We start from the raw sequence: 22,205 nt of genomic DNA, 5'->3' as shown, positions 1-22,205 counted from the left end.
AGTTTCATTGTAGTCTGATGAGCAGCTAGATCAGGGGTGTCAAACTCAAATACACAGTGGGCCAAAATTCAAAACTGGAACAAAGCCACGGGCTAACGTTACTATTTATTTAAATATTTTTATTTCTCCAGATATAAGAATGAATCTTTTCTTATGGACTCAAACACGTTTTGCTGAAAAACTGAATATGGAACAAGCAAAGCTTAATACTAAACAATATATATATTAGCTGTATAATACCAGTAGGCCAGCTCTGATAGTAATTTGGTATGGCTTCGCGGGCCAAATGTAAGTAGGCTGCGGGCCAAATTTGGCCCGCGGGCCAAAGTTTGTCACCTATGCGCTAGATTATAAATGATCTCTCCTTACTGGAGTGGGAATAACCTGTGCCTACTATGAATACAATCAAAGATACTAACCATGCATGTAAATGTTGCTGAACTGCAGAGCTCCTTCAGTGACAGACTGCTGCATCCTAGATGCATGAAGGAGTGTTTCCGCAGGTCCTTCCTCCCTGCAGCTGTCAGACTGTACAATCAGAACTGCTCCCAACAAACATAGATGTTTACATCTGCGCTGTAACTGCAATAAGTTAATTAACCGATTCGCACTACAACCTGCTTTGCCTCTTATCTGTAGTTATTTTTATTTAATTTAATAACTGTACAGTACTCTCTGTATATAGTAACCACTGTCCTTAATGTAAATATGTAAGAGAAATTGTGTATGTTTCTGTTCCGTGTCCTGTGTACTGTTTGTTTGTATATGTGTCTTTTTGGCTGCTGTTACAACCAAATTTCCCCTTGTGGGACAATTAAAGGATTATTCTATTCTATTCTATTCTATTCTATTCTATTCTATTCTATTCTAAGTACTATAAAAAAGACAAGGAATCTAAAGACCAAAGTCTCTCTCAACTGTGAGAGACAGAATGTGAAAAAAAAAAATCCATGAATTCACATGGTAGGATTTGTAAAGAATTTATTCGTAAATCAGGGTGGAAAATAAGTATTTGGTCACCTCAAACAAGGAAAATCTCTGGCTCTCACAGACCTGTAACCTCTTCTGTAAGAAGCTTTTCTGTCCCCCACTCGTTACCTGTATGAATGGCACCTGTTTGAACTCATCATCTGTATAAAAGACACCTGTCCACAGCCTCAAACAGTCAGACTCCAAACTCCGCCATGGCCAAGACCAAAGAGCTTTCGAAGGACACCAGGAAAAGTATTGTAGACCTGCACCAGACTGGGAAGAGTGAATCTACAATAGGCAAGCAGCTTGGTGTGAAAAAATCAACTATGGGAGCAATCATCAGAAAATGGAAGACATACAAGACCACTGATAATCTCCCTCGATCTGGGGCTCCACGCAAGATCTCATCCCGTGGGGTCAAAATGATCATGAGAACGGTGAGCAAAGATCCCAGAACCACACGGGGGGACCTGGTGAATGACCTGCAGAGAGCTGGGACCAAAGTAACAAAGGTCACCATCAGTAACACACTACAACGGCAGGGAATCAAATCCCGCAGTGCCAGACGTGTTCCGCTGCTGAAGCCAGTGCATGTCCAGGCCCGTCTGAAGTTTGCCAGAGAGCACATGGATGATACAGCAGAGGATTGGGAGAATGTCATGTGGTCAGATGAAACCAAAGTAGAACTTTTTGGTATAAACTCAACTCGTCGTGTTTGGAGGAAGAAGAATACTGAGTTGCATCCCAAGAACACCATACCTACTGTGAAGCATGGGGGTGGAAACATCATGCTATGGGGCTGTTTTTCTGCCAAGGGGACAGGACGACTGATCCGTGTTAAGGACAGAATGAATGGGGCCATGTATCGTGAGATTTTGAGCCAAAACCTCCTTCCATCAGTGAGAACTTTGAAGATGAAACGAGGCCGGGTCTTCCAACATGACAATGATCCAAAACACACCGCCCGGGCAACAAAGGAGTGGCTCCGTAAGAAGCATTTGAAAGTCCTGGAGTGGCCTAGCCAGTCTCCAGACCTCAACCCCATAGAAAATCTGTGGCGGGAGTTGAAAGTCCGTGTTGCTCGGCGACAGCCCCAAAACATCACTGCTCTCGAGAAGATCTGCATGGAGGAATGAGCCAAAATACCAGCTACTGTGTGTGCAAACCTGGTAAAGACCTATAGTAAACGTTTGACCTCTGTTATTGCCAACAAAGGTTATGTTACAAAGTATTGAGTTGTATTTTTGTTATTGACCAAATACTTATTTTCCACCCTGATTTATGAATAAATTCTTTACAAATCCTACCATGTGGATTCATGGATTTTTTTTTCACATTCTGTCACTCACAGTTGAAGTGTACCTCTGGTGCAAATTACTGACCTCTGTCATCATTTTAGGTGGGGGAACTTGCACAATCGGTGGCTGACTAAATACTTTTTTGCCCCACTGTACATATACATACATATATATCTACACACACATGTACATATATGTACATACATACGCACACTTTTTTTTTTTTTTTTTTTTTTTGGAATCCATACCAGCAATGGTAAGAGAACAGACATTACAGAGCACACTAAAAGCATCATTGAGTATACTGTGACCAGACCAACTGTTTGTAGAGAAATTTAAATCTATGAATATTTTTGCATTGTTTCAATTGTAAACTCAGACTGTTCCAGATTTTCACACCACATACAGACACACAAAAACCTTTACGGGTTGTTCGAGTTCTGGGTAATTTGAATTCTCCAAAGCCTCTCACATTATAAACCTTTTCTCGAATTTCAAATCTAGTTTGTAAATTTGCCGGTAAAAGTTTAGTAAAAGCTTTATACAAAATTATGGATGTATTGTAATTAACCAGATCCTGGAATTTAAGTAACTTTGCCTGAAGAAAGAATTTATGAGTATGATCTAGATAACCAGCCTTGTGAATAATACGCAGTGCTCGTTTCTGTACTGTGACTAATGGATTAGTTGTATTTTTATATGTGTTTCCCCACACTTCCACACAATATGTAAGCTATGGAAGAACCAGGGTACAGTACAGAGTACAAAGTGCATCTTTATCAAGGAATTGTTTCACTTTGTTCAAAACTGCGAGGCTTCTGGAAATTTTGGTTTTTATGTGTCTGACGTGGGGTTTCCATGAAATTTTATTATCAATTACGACTCCCAAAAATTTGTTTTCACTCACATTATCAATTGGTACACCTTCAATGATAATTGGTAATTCTACATTATATTTTAAATTACCAAAAAACATTGCTTTAGTTTTATTTATATTTAATGATAATTTATTTATGTCCATCCATTTTTTTATTAATTTTAGCTCCCTGTTTACGGTCATTACAAGATCAGTATAATCATCGCTACTGAAAAATATGTTGGTGTCATCTGCGAACAGTATGAGTTTAAGTACTTGAGAAACATCAAAAATATAATTTATGTATACATTGAAAAGTTTTGGTCCCAACACTGACCCTTGGGGAACACCACATATAATACCAGTTTCTCTGAATGGTAATGCCCTATGCTAACATATTGTTCCCGACCCGTTAGGTAACTTTTTAACCAGTTACCAGCTTTCCCTCGAATACCATATCTTTCCAATTTATCCAATAATATTGAGTGATTGATTGTGTCGAAGGCCTTTTTGAGATCAACAAAAATACCAACTGCATATTTATTTTTATCCAGTGTATCAGTAATTTCTTCTACTGCCTCAATTATCGCCATTGAAGTGGTTCTTTGCGTTCTGAAACCATACTGACCAACATTTATTATTTGATGTTTTTCAGGGAATTTTTCTAATCTTGAATTAAAAAGTTTTTCTAGAATTTTTGAGAATTGAGGCAGTAGAGAAATAGGCCTATAATTGGTAAAACTGTGTTTGTCATTACTTTTATATAGTGGTATTACTTTCGCAATTTTCATTTTTTTTGGAAAACAACCAGACTGAAATGATAAATTACAGATATATGTTAAGGGACTAGCAATATTCAGAATAACCTGTTTAACTACAGACATATTTATGTCATGATAATCCATTGAAGACTTACTTTTACATTTGAATGTGATATTTATTACTTCTTGCTCATTTGTAGCTGAGAGGAACAGTGAAAAGGGATTTGATTTCATATTACTGATATTTTCATTTTTATGACACGGGATGTCTGCTGCTAGTTCAGGGCCAACATTTATGAAGAATTTATTGAACCCATCGACAATATTACTCATGTTGTGATTTTCACCATTTGCATCAGTAAAATATTCAGGATATGATGTTCCAGAAGATCCTTGTTTAATTAAGTTGTTTAACACATCCCAAGTTCCTTTTATATTGTTTTTATTTTCATATAATCTTCTTCTATAATAAAGTTGTTTGCTCGTTCTTATAATATCAGTCAATTTATTTCTATATGCTTTATATCTTTGTTCCACTTCTTTTGTTTTTACTTTGATGAACTGTTTATACAGATTGTTTTTCTTTTTGCAAGCATTAATAATTCCTTTTGTGAGCCAAGGACTTTTTATCTTTTTTTTCTTTGTCATGTGTTCGTTTACAGGACAATGTTTATTGTACCACATAGTAAAAATATCTAGGAAATTATCATAAGCCTTGTCCACATCTGACTCTTCATACACCGAATTCCAATCTTGTTGTGCTAAATCGAAATTGAAGGCATGAATTGCTTCTTCATTTATTGTTCGCTTTGCTATCATGATCTTGGTATCTATTTTTTTTAAATCACAGTCACACAAAGTAAAAACTGGTAAGTGGTCAGTTATATCACAGACAAGCAGGCCACTATTAATTTGGAAATCCATGACATTAGTAAAAATGTTGTCAATAATAGTGGCGCTATGTGAAGTTATTCTGCTTGGCTTTGTTATTGTTGGATATAGTGATAAGCTGTACATCGTGTCAGTAAAGTCATCAATGGCTTTTAACCTTGTTGGATTTAGCAAATCAATATTAAAATCACCACAGATAAATAGTAATTTTTGGTTCACCGAAGCAAACGTTTTTTCTATCCATTCATTAAAAGTGTCAATACTTGAACTGGGTGTCCGATATATGCAACTTATTATAACATTTCTCTTTTTGTCATTCATAATCTCAATAGTCAAACATTCCAAAATTCCATCAATAGCCATAGACATAGTTGTTACAACATTATAGTTTATAGAGTTATGAACATATATAGCAACCCCGCCGCCCGCCTTATTTAATCTATTCATGTATTTTAAATCATATCCATTCAAACAAAAATCTATTCCTTTATCGACATTGAACCAAGTTTCAGTGATGGCTATAACACTAAAGGGGCGAGAAAATTGTTGTAAATAGTCCTTAATGAAATCAAAATTAGAGTACATACTTCTGCTGTTAAAGTGAATTAATGAGAGCTTCCCGTCTAGGTTAATTTCTTTTTCATATTGTTCCTGAGTGAAATAATTACAATTTTTAACAAAAGTAGAGAGAAAGTTACTTTCAGAATCTATTTCTGGATCTATTATATTATGCTCCTTATATTCACAATCTAGATCAATTACTTTCTGTTGAAGAATTGATTTCAACGTGTCCATGTCATTTCCTGGTGTAATTGATACATTGGTGTCAGTTATACTTGTCCAGATCCTCCATGTTCCTCACTATCAGTACTTTTGCCTCTTCTGGTGTCCCGTTTAGCTTAATGAAAATCTTACAGTTTGTTACCCATGTATGTTGTATTTTACCGTTCTTCTTCAGTTGCCTTGCCTTCCTCGCGATATCTGCGTTTTTTCGTGTCAGATGCTCATTAATGAAAACGTCCGTGCCTTTCAGTTTGCGTCCTTGTTTCAGCAGTGCGACCTTGTTCTTCCGATTGACAAATCTCATAATGACGGCCGGCGGTCTGTCACTCCTCCTGGGCAGTGAGTGACATGCTTCTATGTGCTCCAGGTCCATCTCTATCCCCTTGCTTTGGAGGAAGGACGCCACCTGTTGCTCCACCGAGCGGGTCTCCTCGTCGCTGGGCTCCCCGACGTTCCCGGCCACCGCGCGCGCGTATGAGCGCGGCTTGATTTTAATACCGCTGATGACCACGTCGTTCATACGGGTGTACTGCTCCAGCTCATCCACCCGCCGCTCGAGATCCATGATCCGTCTGTCCTTCTCGGCATTTTGGAGGCGTAGCTGTTTTACCTCCTCCAGAAGCCCCAGAAGCAGCTCCTGCTGTGCCCTGACTGCGGCCACGTCTCCGCACAGCGCTCCGAGAGAGGTTTTAATGTCCTCAACCTCCTCTGGTGTTGGGCCTTTCTTGGGTGGCATACTGAAGCGAGAGCACGAGGCGGCCACCACGAGGGACCCGGAAGCGGAATTTCTGATGATGGCGCCTGGCTAGGCCTGCTGGCTGATGGTGGAGCCTGGCTGTGGCCTGCTGGCTGATGGTGGATCCTGGCTGTGGCCTGCTGGCTGATAGTGGAGCCTGGCTAGGCCTGCTGGCTGATGGTGGAGCCTGGCTGTGGCCTGCTGGCTGATGGTGGAGCCTGGCTGTGGCCTGCTGGCTGATGGTGGAGCCTGGCTGTGGCCTGCTGGCTGATGGTGGATCCTGGCTGTGGCCTGCTGGCTGATGGTGGAGCCTGGCTGTGGCCTGCTGGCTGATGGTGGAGCCTGGCTGTGGCCTGCTGGCTGATAGTGGAGCCTGGCTGGGCCTGCTGGCTGATGGTGGATCCTGGCTGTGGCCTGCTGGCTGATGGTGGAGCCTGGCTGTGGCCTGCTGGCTGATGGAGGAGCCTGGCTGTGGCCTGCTGGCTGATGGTGGAGCCATCAGCCAGCAGGAGCAAAAACCTTTGCTCTTTTCCCCAGCAAGGCTGAAGAACCAACAACAGCACAAGCACAAGCACAAGTAGCCCACATACTGGTTGAATCACATACTTTGTGCAAGTAGAAAGAATAGAATAAAAAATTTAATAGAAATATCCTTTATCATCCCTCATTTTGGTAAATTCAAATGTTGCAGCAGCGAAGTGACAGATTCGTACAAAAGAAATAAGAGGCTGTACAGTACGAAACGGCACTGTTCACTGGTGTTGGTGTGGTGGCTCTGCACCTGCGTAAATCCATTGCCAGCTCCTTGGTTTTCCCTGCATTGATCAGGAAATGGTTCCGCTGGCACCAGTCCACAAAGTCCTGAATCCACTGTCTGCACTCTGAGTCATCCTCACCTGTAATGAGGCCAACTATGGCAGAACTATCAGAGGACTTTTGTAGTGTAGATGGCAGCCTGGATAGTTGATGGAGAAGTCTGCAGTGTAGAGGGTGAACAGTAACAATGCCAGCACAGTTCCCTGCAGGGCCAGCCCTTTGACCTCATATACTGTGGTCAGCCAGTGAGGTAGTCCAGCATCCACTGTGACAGATGGAGGTCCACTCCTGACAGCTCTAGCTTGTCCCTCAGATGTCCAGGCTGAATGATGTTAAAAGCACTGGAGAAATTAAAGAACATTATCTTCACAGTGCTTCCACGCGTCTCCAGGTGGGTCAGACCTTGGTGCAGGAGGTAGATGATATGGCATCATCCACTCCAATGGTAGGCTGGTAGGCGAACTACAATGGACCTCACCAGGGGACTAAGATGTTTGAGGACCAGCCTCTCGAGGGTCTTCATCAGATGCGAGCTGAGTGCTACCGGCCTATAGCTGCTGAGGTCCTTTGGCTGTGTGGTCCTCATCACTGGTACCACACAGAAGGTTGTCCACAGCTGTGGTACTTTACCCAGATTCAGGCTCATGTTGAACATGTACCATACAGTTGGTCTGCACAGCACCCTGATATTTTGCTGCTCGTTCCCCACCTGTGTTGAAAGGGATAGGATGGTGGTGGGGGAGGTGGGCTATGGGATGGAGTATTCTGAAGCAGAGGGGCTGGGTGATGGCTAAGAGGTGTATAGTCATGGGAAGAAAAGCAGGCACTCGTTGAAGATGGGAGGTTTGCAGCAGAGATGATTGGGTCTGAGGGGTAAGTGTCTGTGGGTGGGTGAATGAGCTGAACCAGTTCTTCAGATCATTCACCCACCCTAAATCTCCTAGAGCCTGGGAGTTTGGTTTGTGATTTGAAATTGTTTTCAGCCTCTTCCAAACTACACTGATGTTGCTCTACTGCAGTTGGTTGTCCACCTTCTCAGCTCCTTCAGCACAAGTCCCAGCTCCTCCTTATTTCCTGACCTAAAGTCTCTCTTCTTCTGCTTAAGGAAAGCGTTGATTTCAGGGTTAATTCAGGGCTTGTTATCGGAAAAACACTGTAACTTCAAGAGGGGCACAGTGTTATGCCCCTGTGTGATTTAGTCTGTTATGCTGTCAATATCCTCTCTGTGATGAGCACAGAGCTCTTCCCACACAGTAGAACTGAAGCAGTACCTCAGAGCTTCAGTCTCCTCAGACTCTTCACTGTGCGCAACACAGCTGATTCTCTGTGTACAAGGCGTTTATACACAGGCTGGAGATGAATCAGGTTGTGATTGCCCCAGAGCTGATGTTGGCATACAATAAGTCTAGTGTTTTATTGTCTCTGGTTTGGCAGGTTACATATTGGGTGAAGGTGGGCAGAGTGGAGGACAGGGAGAGATGATTAAAATCCCCAGAGATCAGAAAAAGGGCCTGAAGATACTGTGTTTGAAATCCGCTGGTAACAGTCTGGATAACAGGAGAGGACACACACCGTTATAACGGTAACATGTGTAAACTCCCACGGTAGATAATATGCCCTCATGCTAACAGCTAGAAGCTCATTGTCCTTACTTCAGAGGACTTACTTCCTACCTGCTTCCCTTTTACAGTTAAGCACCCAGAATTACACCATCGATCAATTAAAACACAGCCAGACCCCCTCTTCTCTTCCATACCTTACTCCAACCTTTTTTGCGCCACAGACCGGTTTATGCCCGACAATATTTTCACGGACCGGCCTTTAAGGTGTCGCGGATAAATACAACAAAATAAAACTAGTACCGGTACCGGAAAAAAGAAGATTTATTCATAACACACATGAAAAGACCCAGGAAAACTGAGTTAACGATAAAAACGATGACAAAATAACGCTGAAAACCGATAAAAACCCTGAAAACCATACATTTCACACCTGAGCCTCAACTTTCGCGGTCCGGTACCAAAGGACTCACGGACCAACATAGTTGAACAAATTAAAAATTTTAAAAACATACGGTTTGTGACAAAACAGCAGTTACGTAGTATTTCATGGTTCTAAAACTCCTGTTTTTATTGAGTTGGATTAATCCTAACTCTAACCCTATTTTGGAAAACATATAAAACAGACTTCTTTTTTATTTTTTTTTAAATGTAGCTAATGTTTGTTGTGTTTCAGTTGAGTCTATACCTCACTGGGTCAGGCTTGTTTTGGCAACCAGTCATCACCATAAACCCATTTCATATTGATGCTTGGTAAGGTCAGTTTGAACTGAAAAAAAAAGAATCCCTTTAATACTATGTGGGTCAGGCTTATGTTGTGAAAAAAAAGCAATTTCATGTACTATTGCTTATGTAGTGGCACCCTGGTTTAGTGGTTAACTCATTTCCCAGTCTCAAATCCCCAATGTGAGACTGGGAGGAGACACAAACCTATCCTATATACTTAGTACTACTCCCAGGCCTGGATTAATGGGATAATTGTGTCATGGAGGCCAAACTCTGTCAAACATGCAGATCGATCCATACTGTGATCGCCCATTAGTAAAAATAATGTCTTCTTTAGCACACTATTGTTTGCTGTCCTATCACTTGCAATGTATGTACTCGCCATAGCTGATTGGCTTTCTTTCTATAATTCTAAGTTAAAGTATGGTGTTGTAAAGTGATGACATAATTTGTCTGACATTGTGTATGGTTTGTAAGCTGTTAAGTAACATGAAAACAGAATTTCAGGTAAAATCTAACTCTTTAAAATCTTCCTAAAGGAGGAGAATTAATACGATCTCTACGGATTGGCTTTGGAAACCCTTAAATAAGATGGCTGATAACAGAATAGTAGAGCTATAAGGACTGATGAGTGGGGTGGAGCATCTTCTCAGCTCAGCTCCGTCAGTCAGTCTATTAATAGTGGCTCTCCAGCTGAGCCTGTAGGAGCACACACAGGCAGCAGCAGGGGGAAAATTGTTAAATGCAGCGAATAAGCCCTTCCTTGCCACCGCACGCCAAGCCCACCCTCTTTGTCTTTGAACTGAATCACCGTGAATGAGAAGCCAAATGTCAGAGGGAGTGTTATAGTACGCTGCTGGATGTTCTAGAAGGTACACATCCAACACACAATTAAACAATGATTCCAATAAATATGTCAGAAGCTGCATTTTGAAGCATTATGCATTACTTTCCAATTAGCGCTAACATGTTGTTGTGATTTCCATAAAATAAATCAAGAGTGGATGGAGATTAATGGCTCGCAGGCTCACAGAACTCCACTCAGGATGGTTTCACTTTATGCTTCAAGACTCTGAGGCTCAAAATGTCGACACTGTTGAAACTTAGAAAACACATCAGATCTCAAAGGGGAAAACATCATGCTGGATAGAAACACCGATATGGACTGGGAAATGTGTTAAATGGGTTGAAAGGATGCCACATCGCTCGATAGAAAATAAAATGGTCAACCTACAGAGAGCTGAACTCAAAGACGCCCCAAAAATCAAAGTGAGAAATTGCTTACATTTCACTGCAGCAACTCAAAATGGTAGTTTGTAGGACCCGCATTTTGTGTCCTGAGGGATCTCCATCCAGATGTGGACAAGAGCATCACTGAGCTCATGGACAATCTAAAGTGCAACCTGGCAGCATCGGATGGACAGAAACAAAATGTTCCATAGGTGTTCTGTTGGATTTATATCAGGTGAGCATGGGGGTCAGTGGAATTAATTCCTTCATCCTCCAGAAATTGCTTGCATACTATTGCCACATGAGGCTGGGCAGTCACGTACCAGGAGGAACCCAGGACCCACTGTACTACAGCAGGGTCTGACAATGGGTCCTACCTGCCATTAGGTATGATCCGATACCTAATAGCAGTTGGTGCTGTTGCCTGCAGAGATCTGTGCATCCCTCTGTGGATATGCCTCTACAGGCCGTCACTGACCCACTACCATATTGGTCATGCTGAATGATGTCATTACTGGCATAACGTTTTCCCGGCTCCTCCTCACTTTCACACGGGCTCCAAGGTGCCAGGCAGTGAGCACAGGACTCACTAAAGGATGTTGGATCCTTAGACCACCCTCATGAAGTGTCAGAGGCATTCACACCAGTGGCATGCTGGAGGTCACTTTGTAGCTCTTGCAGTGCTCAACATTATCCACCTTGCACAAAGATACTTCTCGGTGTTGTTTCTCATTGTTAGAGAATAATACAAGAATAATACAAGTAGGAATTTAAATTTTAAAAAGCTGTATGGTTTTCAACTTCTTGGCTGTGTGACACAGTTAAATGGAAACAGATTTACAAAAGAAATGTTGAAGTACCATAATCAAGTGGCTCATTTGTCACTCATGATTTTACTGAAGAGTTGAAAAATAGCTGCATGCTATACAAAATATCTCAGGGGAGAGATAGAGAAGCTGTAACCTCCTTCAAATGTCATATGCAATAACATCAGTGTCACAGAGTCACTGCTATAAAGCTGCCATTTAGTTTTTAATTAAGTTATGATTAAGCTTAAGTAAAAAGTAAAAAGTCCATTTTGTTTTTGCAATATGTACAAAATATCATCATTCATCAATATGTGTATTGTCTTAATGCACTTGAAATTATTTATAAATTTCACCATAATATGCCACCATAATAAGTTTTATAATTTCTGCAGTTACTTGGTTCCACTCCCATCACAATTTCACACAGTTTTTGAACACTAGATTTAAGATCATTTAAGGTAAGTGTTCATTTCAGCTCATATTTGTGCAGTGAGGAAACAATTGCCTTTATGAGTTTTTACTACCATGGGGCAAAAGAATACTGCAGTAAGCAAATGCCATAGTAATCGGCATGTGGAGATGGGTTTGCTGAATATTTTAGTGTGTGAGCACGTTTCATGTGCATATGCTCCATGCGATTGTATCTGCATATGGTAAGTGTCTGCCTGTCTCTGTGGGGGATAGGAGGGTTGGGGCAGGTCAATGTTTAGGTACTGATGTGAAAAAAGTGTATCAGTGTAGTGCGTGCAGTGTAATTAAGTAGGTGTCAAAAGATTTTATTTTCCTGTCATTCCAAAGTGCTGTGTATGCTTTCTTTACCCCACCAAGCACGCACTCTCTCTCTCTCTCTCTCACACACACACACACACACACACACACACACACACACACACACACACACACACACACACACACACACACACACACATTTATGCTGTGTAGTAGAATGAGATCTGGATGAGCAAGCTGGGGGGTGATGGTAAAGTTGGAATTTATTCCTTTGCATCTAAAATTCCTATTTGCTGTTCATGTGCAAAAACTTTCCTGCAGTGACCTCATTAGACATTGTGAGAAGCTGTGAAATCAAGAAGTAAGAAAACAAAAAACATAATTTCTCTGCATGTGCCTATAGACAGTATCTGGCTGGGAGTGCGTGTGCGTGCATATCTGTGGTATCAACTAAGCATGCTGCATATGCATGCAGACAGTTTTGGTCCACTTTTGCACTGAGTAGCGGACTATGGGGCTCTTACTTGTTCTCGAGGATACAAGCAAAGACAGCTACCTTTTCTCCATTAGCACTTCCCAGCACATAGCAGCCCATAATGTGGATGAGGTTGGGCTCTGGGTTCAGCTTGCTCATCAGCCTGCTGAGTCGCCGCCAGAACCTGGTCACACAGGAGAGGTGAGAGGTGAGGACAATCAGCATAGGTAAGGGTTAAGGTTACGATAAAATACTATTTATTGCCAGTGTTTAAACAGATTAGCTTGCAGATTAAGAAGTAACTCTTTTTTTTGCTTTCAATAGCCTGTGTGATTTTTTTCTATTATAATGCAGATTTGATGCTTATGGTCTGTCAATAGTGAGCAACACTGACTAGACCTGTGTTACAAATAAAAACCTGTAATCAGTAAGCTGACCAGCTCTCAGCATAACACAGACTCAAACTAGACTTCCCTTATAAAGACCAAATATTATGGTGCTTTAGGTACCGTATTTTGGTAGTACAATGTTAATGACAATGTCACCAAATTGGGATTCCACCCACTTGGGTGGTTTTAAGGTTAAGCTAAAAGCTTAAAACTACAAGTGCACTCAAGAATGCATGTATTACACCCTATCAGACCCCATACCTTTAAAGACAGTCACCTCCACAGTAGTCAACCGTGGTGCACATTAAGACTACTTAAACTTTCTTTTGCATAATACTATCTAAAACAGATTACTGCAAAGCTGAAGGACCCTGCTAAAACGAAGAAGCAAGAAGTTGAGGTGTCTGCCTATGGTTAAGGTTTTCAAAGTGGGTTTACATGAAAAACAGTCATCATATATTTAAATAACAGTCTTAAATATTTAAAAGTTAGATAACAGATAGCTAAAATACTCAATCTAAGGACAAAACGTTCCTGTTTCAGTCGTATTTGCCTGCCGTGTTATCTTGTAACTGCAAAAAAAACAAAACAAAACAAAAAAACCCTTCAAAGTCCAATAGAGATCAGGAGCAGAATCTCAGCTCACACATGAAAATATACTGGTGTGTGTGTGAGCAAATTAAAAAGAAAAGTGGGAATGAAAAGTTAATTTGTTTCATTAAACCACTATTAATGCAAACTGCATGTGGCCTGGAATAACTCTAATGCACTTTATATATTTTATTTTTATTGATGTCTGTTCCAATATTTTCTGGTCCCAGGCCTCTTGATGGTTCAATACTCCAAGTAATGATTAAGTTTGTAACAGCAGATGCAAATCAGAGTATTTTCTTTCAAGTTCAAATTTCAAATGCCATTTGAAATGAATATTTTCAGACCACAGCAAGGACCGCAGTCTTGACTATGAGCATCCCTCTTTGCGAATCAGACTGTACTCATCTGAGCTGACACAGATCTTCTGTTGTTTTGTGTTCATTTGAATTTGGCAGTTGCGAATTTAACCACATTATCCTTTGAAGAATTTTCCTCTTGGTTTTGCTGTGGACATTTCCACAGCTGTATTAATTATATTCACAATGAGAGGAGCAGAACCCATTTAAATTAAACCATGTACAAAATGTAAAAAAAATTCTTTATGTTATGTTATGATGAACAATAAACGCTTGACTTATGACCTATAAGTTATAACCTATAACTTTACTCTTTTGCTACGAATGTAAAATTAATATTAATGCACTGGAGTGAATTCTGTCTCTTTTTTCCATTTCTTTTCATAAACTCACTGTTTGTTTATTCACCCGTACTTTACAAAAAAACATATATCCTTCCCTCAGGCGAGACTTACTGGATCATATCTTCTTCTTTCTCCACCTTGGCAAAGGTTGCCACTTTATTCTTCAGCAGGTATAAATGTCCCGGACCTCCCTGCAGAAAGGTGTCTGTGTTATGATAGACAACGTTGTACCGTACGCTGTAGACTTGAAAACTGATGGGGTTATTCCATCGCATACACAAAACTGTGAAAATGTCTTGAGCAGCTCCTCATTTCTTCATACTTATCTTCAAAGCAAACAGGCTTTTTAAATTGTTCTAGAAGACAGGCTCTCCAGGTTTTCTGAAGATTATTCAAAGTTAGCAGCCTTTTTGCAAAAACAAATCTTTTTTTTTTTTTTTTTAGATAAATCTTTGAAAAATGTCAAAGATACCACAGGTCAACTGACATAAAATAGTACTGTTGCAACAACAATACAAAGACATAAAAACATTGAATATCTCACCATAGTGTTCAATGTCCTTAAAAAAAACAAAGAAAAAAATTGACAAGTGGCAGACTGTGGTGCTATCCCTCAGCTTCCGAGTATTACCTGTATTTGAAAATTTTGTTGGAATTCTGATCCCAAAAAAAAAATCTGAAAAGGCTAAATTATGTGCATTAAAATCCTGTCTGGACAGTACTATATAACCACTATTAATTGATGTGATGAAGAGAATACACACACTAATAATTTCATTCAGGGATATCACTTATCAGTCAGTTTGTAATTAGTGGTTAGAGGACTATTGTGACTTAATAGAATGCTATTTTAAAGGGACATGTGACACAATGATGTCAAAATATTTTCATACTCTGTCTTCGTTTTCACTCACCTGGCAGAAAATGAGCATGTTCCAGATTTTACAGCCTTTCCTGTAGGCAGTCAGCTTCTTCTCGATCTCCTCTGGGTGAGAGAGAAAGAGAGGTGTCACTTTTCCCACTCAGCCATAATGGTGACACACACAAATTGCAAATTGGCTGTCCCTTGAGACACACACACACACACACACACACACACACACACACACACACACACACACACACACACACACACATACACACACACACACACACACACACACACACACACACACACAGGGGAGTAGAAAAACAATGAGTCATCTGTGCACTCCAGCAAGATGAAACTTATTCCACCCTCATCCTGTCCACATTTACGCAGAGTAATTTTCACTTGAGGTCTAAAATTAAAAAAGAAAACAAGTATTGCACTCACCCAGAATGTCATCAAATGTGGCATGTTCATGGTCCTTTAAATAAAATGGAGAAAAACAAAATTATTCATTCAAAAACTGAATCTAAAAGGACAACAAGCTTTTTTCTGAGTGCTGACTCTAACAGATTACAACATGATACACTTTAACACCTAATAGAGTCTCTATTCTGTACAGCAGCGCAAAAGTTCCTCAGGTAAGGACCCCACCAAACAGTAAACCTGGAGAATAATAAGTTGTTAATGATAAAAATACCAATCAAATTTACAGTACACAATAATATAAGTTAATGATGATATTTTAGGCTAACTTCTTCTATCTTTTCAAACCACTGAGTGAGATTTGTTTCTGATTAGTTAGCTGTTGCTGTATCTTTGCTAATATCTATCCACCCGGGTCACAGGGGCAAGAGCCCAAGATGAGAAGACCAGGCCTTCCTCTCCCTGGCCACTTCCTTCAGCTTGTCCGAGGGAACACCAAGGCGTTCCCAGGCCAGCTGAGAGATATAATCTCTCCAGTGTGTCCTGGGTCTGCCCCGGGGCCTCCTCCTGGTGGGACATGCCCAGAACACCTCACCCAAGAGGCACCCACCCAAGATCCCCGAACCATCTCAACTGGCTCCTTTTGATGAGGAGGAGTAACGGCTCTACTCTGAGCCCCTACTGGTTGGCCAAACCCCTCACCCTATATCTAAGGGAGAGGCTAGCCACCCTTCGGAGAAAGCGCATTTCCATCACTTGTATCCGTGATCTCATTCTTTCGGTCACCACCCAAATGTTGTGACCATAGATGAGGGTAAGGACGTAGATCGACTAGTAAACCAAGAGCTTCACTTTTATCCTTGCTCTCTCTTCATTACAATGGACCGGCACAAGATACTTAAACTCATCCACTTGGGACAGTAACTCGTACCTGACCCAGAGTGGACTCTCACCCTTTTCCGGCTAATGGCCATGGCCTCAGAATTCTCATTCTTGTCGCTTTACATTCAAGATTCTCCAGTCTGAGCTGGAGGCCACCACCTGATGAAGCCAACCAAACCTCATCATCTTTAAAGAGCAGCGTTGACATTTTGAGACCACCTTCCAAGGGACTCCTTCTTCAGAATGAAGGCTTCAAGGTTCAAGGTTCTTTATTTGTCACATGCACATGCATGCTCCCTTCACCTGCAATGTCAGGCAAGTCAGAGTCGAGTCTCAAGTCACTGGTGTAAAAGTCCGAGTAAAGTCACAAGTCTGAAATTTTGAATTTCAAGTCCTTTCGAGTCTTTAAAAAAAAAAAAAAACGAAAAAAAAGAATGTTGCAGTCAGGGCCGGCCCGTGGCATAGGCCGTATAGGCAAATGCTAAGGGCGCCGTCCATCATTGAAAAAAAAAAAAAAAGCTGGTACTATTATTTCTAAATACAAAAAATAATCCCACGTTAATTAAAATGCAAAGTAAAGCTTATTTAATAGAAATATTATTTGTTACAACATTACGCCCCCCCCTCCCCGCACGGTGCGCCCCCTCCCTTCCCGTATCATGGTTCCTTTTGGACGTCACCACATCAAAAAATCAACACAAGGTGTCAAAACGGCCAAAACTGTCAGGTGCCCAGGGAAGAAAAAAGAGAAAAGAAGAGGAGGAGAAATTTCGTTTTTTGGGTGTAATAGTAGATGAAAATTTGACATGGAAATCTCATATTGAGTATATTAGAAAGAAGATGGTCAAAAGCATTTATATTTTGGGAAATTTAAGAGATTTATTAGATCATAAAACAATGCGCATTTTATATTTTTCATTGTTTTTCTCATATTTTAGTTACTGTGTTGAAGTTTGGGGGAATACATATGAGAATACTATAAAACCTCTAAACTTATTACAGAAGAAAGTGATACGAATGATTCATAACATTAAATATAGAGAACATACAAATAAATTATTTATAAAATCAAAATGATTAAAATTAGGAGATTTAGTGAAATTACGGACACTATTAATTATGTTTAAGGCTAAAAATAATATTTTGCCCTTTAAGTTACAAAGAGTATTTTTAATGTGTTCAGGGGGAGAAGATAGCAGAAGGAAATTTTATTTTAAGCATCAGTTAGCTAGGACTACACAAAGATTAATGAGTACAACGGTTAGGGGTATACGACTGTGGAACTCTCTTCATTATAATTTAAAGAATTGTATAAGTTTACATTGTTTTAAAAAGTGTTACATGCTTAAAACGATAACTCAATATGAAGAATGCGAATGAAATTGGAGTTCATTGAAAATGGATCCATTATAATTTTTTGTTTTATTTATTTAATTTTATTTTTCTCCTTGTTACTATGTGGAGTGGTATATTTGTTGTTTGGTTTGGGTTAGGACCGGAGAGAAATGTTAATATTAGTTTGTTCCCTGATTTTTGGTGCCCACTTGTAATATAAGTTGGAATGTAGATAGGGGGCGGGGTTTAATAAGAATATTTTCTTCTTCCTGCTCCTTTTCACACATGGTTGTAGTGCTTTATTGATAGAAAGTGTGGTTGGTTTGTATGATCTGTTGTACCAAGTGTGAAAAAAATAAATAAATGAAATGAAATTTATTGTATTTCATATATTCATTTTTTATTTTTTGTATTCATTTATTTATTCATATATATTTTTTTATCTTGTTAATTATTCTGATTGTGAATTTGCTTTCTTTAAGTAAAAAAAAAAAGGTCAAAGACAAAGCTATTCGGTTTCTTGTGAGTACATACACTACACTGCCGATGTAGGGGGGCACCACCTAAAATCTTGCCTAGGGCGCCAGATTGGTTAGGGCCGGGCCTGGTTGCAGTTATATGCTAAATGTAAATATTAGACCATGTAATTTTTAAATCTGTGTTTTTCTCAACACATGACAAAATAGTGAACGTAGAAAATATACACAAATTGTGAAATTGCACCTCTTTAAAATGCAGCTCAATTAAACCTAGCTCCAAGAATAATTTTCACCGACAGTTCTGAGATAAGCTGCATGTTATTCTTGGATGCGCTTGTAGGACCGGCTTTAAAATCGCATGACAAAAATATCATACACATTAAAAAAAAACTGCATCACCAACGTAGCCTGGAAAACATTTGCTAGTTAGATGAAGTCAGCTATCTCATCCTAGCATATTTATATGCATATTTATAATTATACGGTTCTTGGAGTGAGTGCATACACTCGTGAAGTTTAGTAACTTCCGGTCACTGCAACAAGCCCAGGTACAGTTTACCGACGGATGGGTACAGGACCTTGAAATGCACCGTGTAGAACGAAAGACCATCGTACATATCATAAGTTTACCAGTCTCACAAATCGTCTTCATAAATACACATTCGTTAACCGTTTATTAATAGGACCTTTGAGCTCAATGGTAATTAATTAGCAGTGGAAATAATTTCTGGTAGCATCACAGAAATGTAGCAGTGACAATAATATTGTATGCTGTAATCGTACTGGGCAATTAGTGATACAAAACAACTGTTTTACCCTGTGAATAAAAGTATGTTTTTGTCAATGTACCATGGTAATAACAGAAGCGAAACGCAATATTATGTCAGGACAATTCACTATTTATGCACAATAAACAAAGGAGCATAGCGTGACAATTTCTGTTCAGCGCCAGACTTGCTTGTAACCTATATCACCAATTATGTTAAGAAAAATGACGCATTAACTACAACAGCAGACTGACCTTCGTGTAAATGCTTGAGCAGACTAACCTGTGAGCTGGAGGGTTCTGGGACGTTATTTTTGATCTTTGAATGGCTGCAATCCAGTCGCCTCTTTGTTACTTCGGAAACATGGCTCGAACAATTTCTCTTCAACGACGTAATCCGATAACAACCGATCTCTTTACCCGTCGGCTTCCCGTGGCTGTCATGCGACCGGCTATTGCAGTTAATAATACAACAGCTTCTTGCCATTTTTGTGTTTCTTTTTATCGCTGTATAACTGATTTTAATTGAAAGCCTGCGTGTGCTAGTACCTCTTGCCACGAGTTCCCAGAATCCTTTGCGGTTCTACCCGTGAATGACGTCACATTTTCAATCTCTATATAATATGCATGTTAAATTTTATATTTGGGGTAAAATATCAAGTCTTTTCAAGTAAACCGGTTCAAGTCCAATTCAAGTCCCAGGTCATTGGTGTAAAAGTCCAAGTCAAGTCACAAGTCTTAGAACATTTTTTCAAGTCAAGTCTAAAGTCATAAAATTAATGACTCGAGTCTGACTCGAGTCCAAGTCATGTGACTCGAGTCCACACCTCTGCCATGAACTCATCAGAAAAGGGTTTCCTGAAGTCAAAGAGTAAGGCAGCTGAGGAGCCAATTTCCTAAAGATTTTGATACAACTGGAAATATTTTTGTAAGGTTGACACTGCACTACAAGAGCAATGCATGTCTCACTGTCTTACTTGATTTCTTTTAGTTAACTGTCATGTAGTTTGAGGATAGGCTAAATGCTAACTCATATCAATATTTAACACAGTACCTATCTTAAAATTAAAACTCAACTAATCTCTCTCTAATAGAATTTAACAAACAAACAAATGAAATAAATCTAATGGTTTAGTCAGGAGAATTCATGGTCTTATTTTAGTGTGGTAGCATATGAATATTTGCTAATTAGCTCTAGTTGTTTGGGGCATATGGATAACGTAATAAATAAGTTAATAAACCAGAACAGTGGACAAAATAAAATGACTTGATACTGCTAAAAAAGGAAAAGCCAACATATTGAAATTTACCGAGATAGGAACATAAATTTTCATGGAAAATTCCACAGCAACCTGACCAGCAGTCACCGAGATGTTTCAGCAGAAAACAGAAAACCAAATGGACTCTTTAGTGTTGCTAGAAAGGTCGGGAAACCATGGTTCTATAATGAACTGTCATTTAGAACCAAAAAAAAGAAGACATTTGTATTTTGGCAGTACTTGAAAGAACGCTGCACTTTCCGTCGTATAATTCTCTTTACTGGAAAATGCCAGCTGGTACACAGCAAAGGAGTGCCTTTATATTTTCATCTGAGCAGACAAACAACATGGTGCCACTTAGCAGAACCTCAAAGCCAGGCTGTGATGAGTCTGTATTTTGCTGAGGAGACATGTCACTTCAAGTGGATGATTGACGGTGCTTTTCTACACTCGAACAAAAATGAACTCTGAGCACTTGACTGAACGAATCATTTACTGAGCTTCCATTTGATCTTTGCTTTTAACTTTCAAACTAGAAGCTACTGGAAGTTTTAAAAAAGTCATTAAAGTTTCTAAATTGACTAAAATGTCAGTTTTATCCACAAATGGATTTGTATGAAATTTAATACAGATTTTCAAGGTACCCACAGAATTCTAGTAATGTTGTCACCTGACTTCATCTAATGGTACTAACAGATGTCACTGTTGCATGCAGCGTATTCGAAAAAGATGAGATGGTTTTACTAAACAGACCACTCTCAGCACAGATTGCACAGAGAAGTTAAAACACTTATTTAAAGGCTCCAACCATTTGTATTTCAGCCAAATTTATGTTGGCTGGCTTGCTTTAAAAACCCAACAACCTGCCAGGGACAAGATTAAAAAAAAGTCAATCTTAACACTTATCCATCAGCTCCTGTGGCATCTCATCAAGAAACAACACCAAATAAAAAAATCTACCAGTCAATCAAAATCTATATGTAGTGGAAACTCACTAGCAGATACTCACATAAAGGATGGGGATGATGGAGGGGTCGTCCCTACGAATTATGTTGGGAACATATTCAGCCTTTGGGACCTTGGAAGATATCAGCTATGGAGAGAAGAAAAGCATGCAGATAGACTTTGATTGCACATATATTCAAACTTCATTAATCTATATGTTAATTTAATTGCCAGGAACTTCACCATGATTTTGGGAGGGATAAAGTCTTCTCCGTCGCAGGCCACTCTTTCCATTTCCCTCTCCTCCTCCCAGTCGGCATCCTCGTCCAGCCCTTCATCCAGCGTCCCTGAGGAGGTCTGAAGCTCGCCACCTGGTTCACACATGGGAACAAAGGGCGAGATGAAAGGATAATACACAAACAAGATTAGTAGAGCGGGGTGCTCCATTTGAAAACGCTGCACCTGTTATTTTCTTTTCCCAGCACAGAGGGGAGAAATGGAGGAGTTAAAAACAAACGGCACACGACACAAAAGGACACAATAACAGGCTCCTTATCTGCCCAGCCAGATACAGACAGATACAACACAAAACAACAGGCAGATGGACGACAGGCCGCAGGATGAGTAGAGCTGTGCGGATGGATGGTAACAGTTGAGTAGTGGTACGCAGAATAAAGCATACTTTAAAAATGGCAATATAAAATAAAAAGAGACAGCATGTTTGCGTGACAGGGCACCTGTCAATCAGTGTTTGTTCTTGTTTTAATGTGTGTGCAGCCTTATTATGCTTGAGTGCAGTTGTCTGTGTGCTTACCTGTAGGTGTTTATACATACATGTGTAAGAAGCCAAGTTTAAGAAAGGCCTAAGGTATATATTGTATACCGTGTGTTTGCTTGTGAATAACTAAGAGAGCATGGACT

General features: G+C 39.9%; 1 protein-coding gene across 1 annotated transcript in view; it reads right to left on the bottom strand.

The window, feature by feature from the left end:
* The window catches only part of LOC146696537 (NMDA receptor synaptonuclear signaling and neuronal migration factor-like), a 71,456-nt gene that overhangs the window by 11,731 nt on the left and 37,520 nt on the right, over positions 1 to 22,205 (bottom strand). The window contains exons 9-14 of the mRNA XM_085474655.1: positions 21,528 to 21,655; positions 21,349 to 21,432; positions 15,640 to 15,673; positions 15,239 to 15,309; positions 14,436 to 14,515; positions 12,723 to 12,825 (exon numbers count right to left, since the gene is read on the bottom strand). Coding sequence (XP_085330781.1) covers positions 12,723 to 12,825; positions 14,436 to 14,515; positions 15,239 to 15,309; positions 15,640 to 15,673; positions 21,349 to 21,432; positions 21,528 to 21,655 — 500 coding nt within the window. The remainder of the gene's footprint in view (positions 1 to 12,722; positions 12,826 to 14,435; positions 14,516 to 15,238; positions 15,310 to 15,639; positions 15,674 to 21,348; positions 21,433 to 21,527; positions 21,656 to 22,205) is intronic.

This window comes from Copadichromis virginalis, linkage group LG12 (assembly GCF_057382275.1).
Source record: "Copadichromis virginalis isolate Kocher_CV1m ecotype Utaka linkage group LG12, C_Virginalis_male_GT1.1, whole genome shotgun sequence".
Classification (NCBI taxonomy): Eukaryota; Metazoa; Chordata; class Actinopteri; order Cichliformes; family Cichlidae; genus Copadichromis; species Copadichromis virginalis.
The sequence above is the reverse complement of the archived record's forward strand: the minus strand, read 5'-3'. Positions and strand labels throughout refer to the sequence as shown.